The sequence below is a fragment of the Podarcis filfolensis genome (assembly GCF_964270895.1).
Source record: "Podarcis filfolensis genome assembly, chromosome: 8".
In the NCBI taxonomy this organism is placed as follows: domain Eukaryota; kingdom Metazoa; phylum Chordata; class Lepidosauria; order Squamata; family Lacertidae; genus Podarcis; species Podarcis filfolensis.
Window position 1 is genome coordinate 77,486,233 of NC_139611.1, and position 11,152 is coordinate 77,497,384.

Here is an 11,152-nt window from a genome sequence, read left to right on the forward strand (position 1 = left end):
GATTTGGTATTTCAGTAGGGCTCCAAGGTCATTACTGAGGGTTGATGAAATCATTCTCTGGAACGTTCTGCCTGTTTCTTCCACTGCGCTTACACCCATTGTACTGTGAAGATGAGACAATATTTAAGTCATCTAACCTTCTTAATGATTTTGGGTTAATATTTATATGCAACTGAAAAAATGGGCATATGGAGCCGATGTAAAATATTTGTATGGTATTTACTCCCAACTACCAAGAGAACTGTCGATTAAAAGTGACAAAAATAATTATTGTTGTTGCTGAGATTATTATTGTAGTTGGCATCTGTCTGCCTCGAGAGACAATGGAGTGCACCTCCAGGGATGAAGTCAAATTGCTGCATTAGCAGCACCAAAACGAGCTCCCCGGTGTGGAAACTTGGGCAGTGTTCATGGATGTCCTAGGCTGCACAGGCAACAATACACTCTCTTGGTCTCACTGATGTAGTCCAAAGGAAAGCAGAGCAGTATGTATGGAACCAGCATGACTACAGGAGTTGCCAGAAAGAGGCATACAAGGTTCCAGCTGTCTGTCTTAGATACTCCTGTCCAGATTTGTGCAGTATTTACTCCTTAGATTTTCTTCTCCCTAAGATATTCCACAAAGCAGCAGTGGTTTAGGGACAGAGTTTTCCTTCTCCTAGATCGGCTACCTTCCCAGTTTGACCAGCCCCATCAGTCCCTCATGCCCCTCTACAACATGTACAGGAATCACTTTCTTGACAGTTGCACTCACTATTGGTTTTGTCCACTCAATCTGATAGAGTCAGTCCCTGCATGCAGGGCAAGTCCCTAGCTCACTGAAGGTCTGGGACCCCTCAACGACCCTTGCTTGGTTTAGCCAGCCAGTTGAAGCCATTTCCAGGTTGTGGCTGCTGTCGCATGCTGACAGCTTCTGTGACCCACAGGGAAGAGCTGAGTGCAGGGTGGGGACCAAAGATGGACAAAATACCCCAGAAGGAGCATGTTGTGTCCCCCACCAGAGGATCTAATCCTTCCACTAACACATTGTATGCCCCATAACCCAGTTTTTATGCAAGGAGCTCAAGGTGACAAACACACTTCTTCCTGTATGAATTTTTTTTTAATGTTATTGAAGTAAAAGACGTACAAAATAAGCAGCACAGTATATCTAGGAGAGACTTAATATTTAGTTGGTAAAGTACTTAAGAACATTACAAAAGCCATGTGTTTTGTTTTGTTTTTTTTTTACCATGGACAGGGAGTATGGGCATGGATGGGCATCTGTATTTGTTGTATATAAAATAACAACCCACCAAGCAGTCCAGAAATTTTCAGGGTCCTCCCAGCCTTTGGCAACAGGTCATTTATTGTTTTCAGCCAATACTGAACTCCACACCATCCATAAATCCAATATGTAAAATTTCCATATCGGGGCAATTGAGGTTCTGGCTGCCACCAACATCCATGTCAAGAGTTCCAGAGAGTAGAAATCTTTCAAATGGTCACCTCATAATTTTAGTATAAAAAGTTGTGGTGACAGTGGATATTTTGGTCTTTTTAAAAACAAACAACGCCCCCCACCATTCTACAGAATTTAAATAAATGTGGGCCATCCCACCATAGGCAGAAAAAGTTTACTCTTTTCCCATACTCCTTCAGCAGTTCTGTGACTTCATATGGGGAGTTTGCATTGGTGTGCAATGCCATCTATGCAGGATTTTCTTAGAATGCTATAAAAAGGAGGTTGTTCTACATGGTTTAGATGACCATAGCTCATACCATTTAGAATCCTTTATTTCTATGTGAAGGTCTTCCTCCCATGTAAGTTTAAGGCTTAATAATGGACCAGTGCGGGGCGGAAATCCTAATTCTGCATACATAGCAGACAGCAGTCCTTTCCCCCTTTGACCTTAATCTAATAAAAGTACTTCAAATAGCTGTACACTTGGCTGGACCCCTTGAGATATAACCTTTTGCAATGTTGAATTTTAAAATCAGTCGTGCTATTATGGGAATGATGAGGGAAAAAATCTCCATGTGCATCCTTTCTTCTGCCTCATCAAACAAGTTCTGCCCAGGTGCTGCCCTAAGGGTCTGGCAAAAATTAATCCATTTATACAAAGTAATTTATTTTTAATTAATTAACAAACTTTGTAATCTGGCATCACCCATTCTGGTACACTCAGTCACTACATCTCACTGCCCAAGAAACAAATTTTCCCGAAGTGTTGCCCTCAGGCCCCTTTCCTTCTCATTTAAATTGCTCTGAATTGGCTCTTTTCTGCATCAGTTGCCTTTGATGGTCCAACTCCTATCCAAGTCGTTCCTGACTCTTGCTTATTCCAGCACTATGAAGGCAGTCCTGAGCACATGCCTTTTCTGGGCAATGCTCTCTCCAGGTGAGTTGAAAGCAGATAACCAGAATTCTTTTTATCATCTCAGAATGTGCTGTGAAGGAGGAGGAAGAGAACCTCAGAGGATCATCACTGGAAAAGGAGCAGAGTATGGCATACCTAAAGAGAATAGTGATCAGAGACCACTGATTATACATTTAGCAGAGTGGAAAAGTCTCCTAGTAAGGTACAGTTTCAAAGTGGAGAGCCAGGGCTATACTATCTCTAATATAGAACATGTGGAATTGTGTTTACTTTGTTCCAAACCAAAATCTTCCATTTTCTTTCATTTCTTTGGCCCTTTTCTCCCCTTTCCCACTGTTTTGTGAGCACTGCAGAATGGGCACTCTGGTGTGTTTTCTTTTTTAAAAAAATATTTATGATTTTCAGGTTTATACATTTCAATAATTTTACAGTCATTTTAACATTTCAAAACTTGACTTCCTCCCCCCACTTTCTGCAGTTCCTTAAATTTACTCTGGTGTGTTTTCTTTCGTTGTCATCCGTTTGGTGCTCAACAACCTGTAAGTAACTCCTCTAAAGCCCTTGGGATGATGTTACTTCTCTATATCATCCCTGAAGATTTCCAGTATGGGGTGTTATAGAGGCTGCCTTTGTTGCATTAGAGTGTTTTTTTTATTGAATTTTTCTCTTTTGATGTCTCACTGCAGCAAGTATTCACTAGAAAGGGAAGCCTTCCTTTCATATCTAATCTCTGCATCCACAGCTCTTTAATAATGCAATTCCCTCAATTCATCACTATATATAGCAATTGTGGCAGGTCCTTTTCCTATTCTTCTTTAAGTGTGTTAGCCTGGATTGGAGGTGGGTAGAGTTTATAAAAGACATTGATAAATTCAGAATAACATGGGCTAAGTAGTTTTCTTTGTCTGTCTGCAATCTTTCAGCTTCATTGGATGATCAAGAGTTCTAGTGTTATATTAAGAAGGACCAAAGTGAGTCCCTTTAAACGTTCTGAAGGCAGCCCTGTATTGCGAAGTTTTAAATGCTTGATGTTTTAGTATTTTTATATGCTGTGAGCTGCCCAGAGTGGCTGATGGGTGGGGTATAATAATAATAATAATAATAATAATAATAATAATAATAATAATAGTATTGGTAACAACAACAACATTGATAAAATTATGCAGAGCATGGGCATAGTTTCAATGGATGTTCAAGAATTTTTGTGTTATGAAAAAGGACCAAAATGAATCTTTTTAAACTTTCACCGAATAATAAATGGTTGTGTAAGAATTGTGTAAGACTCAAAGAAGTGGAGTATTTACTTGAGAGATCCAGTGGGAGGAAAATTGGTGGTAGACAGGAGAGGATTGAGCACTCCACCACACCTAGGAAATAGTAAAACTTATTACTTCTAGCTAATGACTTCCACAGCACTAATTAATGAGTGTTTGCCTTATTTTATTTTACTAAAATGAAACATTATTCAAAAGGTTTATTGGATCCCTGTTAATTAAACATATTTAACATACTTGTACAGTGGTACCTCGGGTTAGGTACTTAATTCGTTCCGGGGGTCCGTTCTTAACCTGAAACTGTTCTTAACCTGAAGCACCACTTTAGCTAATGGGGCCTCCTGCTGCCACTGCACCGCCAGAGCACGATTTCTGTTCTCATCCTGAAGCAAAGTTCTTAACCCAAGGTATGATTTCTGGGTTAGCGGAGTCTGTAACCCGAAGCGTATGTAACCTGAAGCATATGTAACCCGAGGTACCACTGTATACTGATTTTTCATGTTTCATAAAAGTTTGGATCTGCAATCTCCTCTTCTCTGTGCATTATTCACAAAAACACAAACACCAAAAAGAAAGAAAGAAACAGCTTTGCATTAATATTTCTCTCCTGCCTGTAGTTGTACCACTGAAATGCATCTCTGCGGTCAACACTACTGAACTCTCAGACGAAAATGTTTCGGAATGTAAACCTGGACAGAATATCTGTGTTGCCGGTGTTTTGAACACAAAGTCAGGTAAGTCTAACCTATCTTTTAATCATTTCCCTTTTGATGCACAAAAGCAGAAGTGAGGAAGAAGTGGCATTCCAGCTGTGCTTGAATTTGAAATTCATCAGCCACAGCCAGCATGGCCAATACTCTGGAAAGATGAGAGATGTTGTCCAACCAGTTCTGGAGGACCACATCTTCCCCATCCCTGCAGTGAGTAATGGCTAACATGTGTAAGTGGGTTATCTAAAAATAAAATAATAAAGAAAGAACATCTGATCACAACCAGTGATCCATTTTGGATGCCCATTTTGATTTGCAGTATCTAGAGATCTGCAGCACCCCCAAACTAATGAAAACCAGTTTACAGTTGGCTATCAGACCAGGATAAGAAACTTGGACTATAAACCAAATATAGTCAGTGCCAAGAACTGCACTACAATTGAGAGTTTCTCCACTGCTTCCGTAAATAGTATTCATATGTTGAGCAATCAATGGATGGAAGATCAAGGTGCTCCACACTGTCATGGCTCCTTGTCCCACCTCAAGTAATTTTGAAATAATGCTTCACAATGTGGAGAACGGAGGAAGGAAAAAACACAAGAGAAGTATTCCAGTGGTTCACCTCTAAACAAACATTTTAAGGTTTCAGGAAATATAGCAAGGTATTAACTTAATTAATGGATGCATACTCTATCTCAAGGCAGGCAACATTTTTTGGTGCTGCTGTTTCTGCTTTCCCTGTCATCCAAGCTGGATGGAATTTGGTGCTAGGGTGGCTACCATAGCAAGCCCATGCCTGCTTCTTGCAACCCTCTAACTAACATATTTTGGAAGATTTGTCACATATCTTATTCTGCTCAGAGATTCCCCACTCACTCACAAGTCATTATCAGCTAATTGCCGAGGTCAGGGTAAGTCAGATTTCAAGGATATACCACGATACATCTTCTTTCATGACATCTCTGGAAAGACATTGTGAAGACAGTCTGAAGCCCAAGGAACCCCTGACCTGTGATATGCAGATATATGCTACTAAACCGGACCATTTGGTTGGATGGGTCAATGGTGCTCACCTGACCTTCCATTGCCCACATCACTGCTGCTACCTTGGAGGTAGAGGGGGAAGGGCAATGAGACAGAGGTCAGTGTGATGCAAGCTGAGATTGCTGAACTGCGCAATATGAGTTCAGCGGAGCACCACCACTCCACTCTGTTACTGTTTTTTTTTAAAAAAAAATTATTGAAATTTTACATTTTTAGCATCAAAATATCATCACATATAACAAAAATACCACCCGCCCAATTTCCCCCTCCCCTCCACGACTTCCCTGAGCTTCCTCTTTTTTTGGGGGGGGCATATTATCTCTCCCTGCTTATTGATTATTTCTATTCTCTAATTTTTTAAAAAATATTATTACTCTCTTATCACTTAAACATGTTCATCCTACATTTATTTTGTTAATTGCAAGCGTTTAATCAAACCCTGCAAGTAAGTCCATTTCTTTGCATTGATTCTGTAAATATGACATGAATGGTTCCCAGTCTTTCTTAAAATCTCTATTGTCCTTGTCTCGAAGTCTTTCCGTTAATTTTGCCATTCCAGCATATTCCATCCATTTTCTTTGCCATTCTTCTTCGGTTGGTATTTCAACACTTTTCCATCTTTGTGCTAGCAATATCCTAGCCACAGTTGTAGCATACATGAAAAGTTTTTTCTTCTCTTTTGGCAAATCTTGACCTGAAATGCCTAGTAAAAAGGCTTCTGGGTTTTTCACAAAAGTTATCTTAAATATTTTTTTCCAATTCATTATAAATCATTTCCCAGTGCTTTTAAATTAACTTACAATTCCACCACTCCATTACTGTTTTTAAGCAGTAGAAAACACTGCAAACTGTTTTCAAGTTTGTAGGATATATCAGAATGCAGTTTGCAGAATTCTGAAAGGAAGTTCTGCATTATTTCAAATGAAATGTTTTTTATAAGTTTAAATGGAATGGTTCCATTTTAAAAATGCTTCAAGATAAACAAATCCCCAGCACTCTTGTTTCAAAAAATAGTGGCCCTTCTCCTAGTCTATTAAATTTAATAATACTTTCTATATGGTTAGTCTGAAATTTCCCCCATTCAGCCAGATAAGAATATGGGAAACATTACAAATAAACTATGTTTGGAGTTAATAGACCAGCATTTTTTGCTCAAGTTCTAGGCATTTCTTTTAAAATTCTCTTTCACAGTTGATAATAGAGAGGAAGTTTTCTATGGATGTGCCGCGTCTAAAGTGTGCCATTCGGGCCATTACAGCTTCACTTCAACTCAGGGTAAATTCCTTGACATGACGATCCACTGCTGCAGCAGTGACCTGTGCAACAATCAAACTCTCACAAGTAAGTGTCTACATCTTTTTAAAAATATCCTACATATTATAGTTGTGCTCCAGATTCAGCCAAGGCACAACCTAAGCTGGGCATCTTTTGAGGGATCTTAGTCTCATTCAACTGGGGTTGAGACAGCCTCAGATGGCTAGATCTAGGACTGAGCAGTGCAGAGCTTTCTGGGGATGAGTTGTCAGGCAGACAGGAAGCAGAGGCTGCCATGAGTGAGAAGGAGAAACACTGAAAAAGAAGACCATTCTGGGAGGATCCCTTTTGAAGAAGGTCCTTTCCTCCTTCCTGCCCTCCAAAGGAACACCATGGAAGATCAGATTCTCCTGTTGCTAAGTGGAAGGATCTGACTGTGCACTCTTCTGATGCACCGTATGCCAGCCATATTTTAATTGTATGTTAAAATATGATGAAAGAAATAAATATATATAAAATCTCTTAGCATTGAGCTCCAAATTGTTTTGGAGGTGGGAAGGTTGTCGTCAGAGCAGTACATCATGAACTGAAAGATCCACAGGCCACAGAACAGAGGGTCAATGCACAACTTTCTTTGTGTATACACTAATACCTCCGTGAATGTCCGCCTTGTCTAGCGCCCATTCCGGCGAACGTCCACGGCAAACGCAGAAGTACTGGAATGGGTTACTTCCATGTTTGCCGCTCGCACATACGCGGAAGCACTAAATTGCGCTTCGTGCATGCGCAGAAGTGCAAACCGCTCCCCATGTGTTCACAGACATGTCACTTTGCCCTGTGTATTTTTTGGCTAGCAGCCGGGGCTCCAGAATGGATCCTGGCCGCAAAACAAGGTACAACTGTATATAGGAGTGTGTGTTTGTCCATGTGTGTGTGTTCTTTTGCATTTAATGTAGCAGTTTAAGGTTTTTCAACATCTTCCCATAGACAAACTTCAATTTTAACCCATAGAAGATACTTAACACCTATCTTTTGGGGAAGGTGTTAAAAAGTATCATTATCTTCATGTGTGAAAACCTCTTAGATGGAGGCTTAATTCAGCCCTCTTGTGTCCTTAGCCAGCTCTCATCACTCCGCTGTAGCAACACCACAATCCCTCCACCACCAGCAACCTTCTTCTGGAGCTTATCCCTAAAAACACAAGATGAAAAGTTTAAAAATACAATAATGAATGCAAGCATACATTATTGGAGTTAACTTCCAGACGAGCATTGCCCCGTAAAGACTTTTAAAAGGAAAGACCTTTTAGCAGCACATAAAAAGCAAATGAGATAATAAATGTATATGTGATGCCAGAGATTGTAGATATAAAGACAGATAAAACCATTACATATACTGACTATAGATTTGATTTTGGCAGTTCCAGATCACAATGCTCTTACACCTAATGGTATGCAGTGCCCAGCCTGCTTCGCTGCCAAATTTCAGAATTGTACGAGTGATAAGACCGTCAACTGCCTTGGGAATGAGAATCAGTGTGTTCGTTTTGAGGGAGCTCTTATGGAAGGTAAGGTTGCTACTGAACCAGGAAACAAAGTCTGCAAATTACCTTGGAAAACCGTGCTGACCCCTTTATTTTCCCCTGTCCCCATTTTATGTTGTCAGAAAAGTAAGAAGCAAGCTTTTCTTCTTTTTTGAATCTTTTTTTAAAAACAATAATCAAAGTTTCTTCTACATGTCAATGCACTTGGTATATCAGTCTCTAATATAAATGAGAGAGAGAAAGAAGCCCCTCTGTCTCTTCCCCCACTTCCTCTGATATCTCCTGTGGATGCATGCTTTTGTACATTTGGCAGAAGGCACCAGTGGGCTCTGCTCCTGGTTAGCTATCCTTGACACAGACTTTGCCCACAACCAGATTTCAGAATTAATAATGTGATGGAGGATGGAAGAGAGAATGTGTTGGAGAAAAAGATACTGCCTGGGGAAAGTGTCACATGGAGGAAGAGCCCATCACCTTATCTCACTTGCTTCTCTGCTTACACCAGTAGAGGGAATATTCAGGCCTCTCTAACTCTACCTTGAAACTCTCCCCAGACCACATCTCTCTGTTAACAGCAAGCAAAATGGCAGAAACTGATTGGGGCAAAATGCTTGCAATTAGCTCCAAATCTATTTGACGTTTTATACAGATAGGTTCTTGAAAACAGAAACCAGTTCCAAAACGGTCTGAGAAACCCTCAGGACTATCTAGGTTCCCTTCAAAGTACTGGTGTCACATAGTTAAATGTGCCACATATCTTGGGAATTGGGCATCTCAAGGACTGCCTTCTCCCACATAAGCCTACTCATCTGTTGAGGTCACCTGTGAAAGTTCCCCTTCTGGTCCACCCACATCCTGAAACTGAGAAGGTTGGATCTACTTAGGGGTAACACCTCAGCCCTCAAATGTACTCTCCATGGCCTTTCAAGTTCTAAGGACATTGGGTGTCATCTGAAATTGTTTCTTTATAGCCATACTTTTTTATTCAGGACAAATGGCATATCCCCCTGTTTGTTGCACTCACCACCCCACTCCCATCCAAGACATTTTGAAAGTCTCTCACACCTCTTACAAACATTTGAAGAGTGCATTTCCCTCCTCCAGTGTGCTTTTCCACCCCGCGTGACTCCTTCTCCTTCTCTCTCTGTCCCTGTCTCTCCCTCTCTCCCTGATTTCTGAAGGGGTAGACCCCCTTCTATGATTCCTCTGCTATTTGGGATGCTACTCCCTCCACTTCACCCTTTCCTACATGCTCCTTAACCCTACCCCATGATTTATTATCCTTTATACACCCCACATTCCCATTCCTCCCTCATTTCCTCCCCCTTACTGGTGACCTCTGCTTTTCACACACCCCAATCATTAACCCACCCACTTCATTGATCTGGTCTTACTTGGTACACTTCACTTTGCTCCCCCATCTCAAGGAAACCATGATTGGTACACTCCATCGCCTTAGCTTTTTGTTGCTCTTTCACAAACATCTCTCCCTCTTCCTCCCAAATGCACACATATTAATATTCTATCCTTCTTTTCTAAAAAGATGTCTCTCCCTCACAGGCATACATGCATATATACATACCTCTGTTTACCTCTCTCTCCTTTACAAAGATGTAGAGACACCTATCACCAAGACACTCATGCATACGTACAGCCCTACTCTTTTTGCTTTTCTTTTTCACAAAAACACACAGACCACATATGTCCACATACACACATATATCCCCCTCCTTTCTTTAACACCTGGATACCAAAAGACAATGACTACCTCTAACCACCTTACTTCCTCTTTCTTATCCATCCCAACACACCATACTTAGGAAATCCTTCCTTTTCTGACAATCAAATGATGCTCATCCCTGGAACGAAACCAGCAGCTGGCAGGCAGCAAACATCTAAGCAAATGGGGTGGTCCATATAATTTCTACTCCCCCCCCCAAAAAAAACAACCAACAGGGGGCGGGGGCGGGTAGCAAATGCACAATGTCAGCTGTGATTTGGTTGGACTCCTGAGGCATCCAACATCACGATCCTTCTCCCTCCCCTCAACCTCCCCTTCTTCTGCTTCTTCCTCTTCCTCCTCTTCAGATGCCAGGCCTTCCTTCTATGCCTGAGCCTCCTCGGCTTCTCAATTTTCCTTCCCCTCCCCTGCCTCCTCATTGTTATCATGCCATTCATCAGTGGCTGCATGAACATTGTATTCCAAATTTTAGATGTGTTTATGGGATTGCTGCAGATTTTTCAGCTGTATATTTTATAAAAATGAATTATTAAAATTCACATTCACTAACACAACCACAATTTCAAAGGCCCTGGAAAAGCACTAATGTGAACATTTCTTTCTTTCTTCTTCTTCAGGTTTTCATAAAGGGGATAGATTCTTTTTCCATGGATGTGCAACAAAAGATTTTTGTGCCATAAAGGAAAAACAAAAGAATGGTTTCGGACATATAGTCCGTATTGGCAACACTATTATCACTGCCAGAAAAGAGAATTGTTATAATGCTTCATAAGTTTGAAGCCTAGTGGTCACAGCCAGGCCTCAGGACCACTGGGCTTCTTTTATCCTCTTGGTGTTGGGGTTCTGGGTTCTAGCTCCAAAAAGCTAGGGTGTAAAATTTAAACCAGTTAAATTTGCAATGTGATCATTATGATAAGAAAATAAATGATTATGGCAAATGAAATGTTGGTTCTCAAGTCTATAACTTTCAAATAAATACAGTAAGCCTGCAACTTAATAAAGCTCACAATTTAATAAACTAAAGGGACATATTACCACTTCTGATGGGAGTTCCATTAAATGGCAGCAGTTAGGGAAAAAGTATTTCAGGAAACACTAGACAGGACCTCTTGCTAATGCCTTCTCCAGCATTGGTGGGTATCTGGGATGGATGAAATGAAAATGGAACCTATAAAGAGCTGGTTTGCTATCCAGGAACAATCCTTGCATTATAACTCCATGCCCAA

General features: G+C 40.7%; 1 protein-coding gene across 1 annotated transcript; it reads left to right on the top strand.

Annotated features, from left to right (window-relative positions):
• Positions 1 to 2,291: 2,291 nt before the first annotated feature.
• LOC310769040 (phospholipase A2 inhibitor and Ly6/PLAUR domain-containing protein-like) lies at positions 2,292 to 10,718 on the top strand. The gene is made up of 5 exons (XM_083628096.1): positions 2,292 to 2,381; positions 4,252 to 4,368; positions 6,580 to 6,729; positions 8,063 to 8,209; positions 10,544 to 10,718. The coding sequence occupies exons 1-5, from the start codon at positions 2,333 to 2,335 to the stop codon at positions 10,696 to 10,698; spliced, it is 618 nt and encodes a 205-aa protein (XP_083484222.1). The 5' UTR covers positions 2,292 to 2,332; the 3' UTR covers positions 10,699 to 10,718.
• The last annotated feature ends 434 nt before the right edge of the window (positions 10,719 to 11,152 follow it).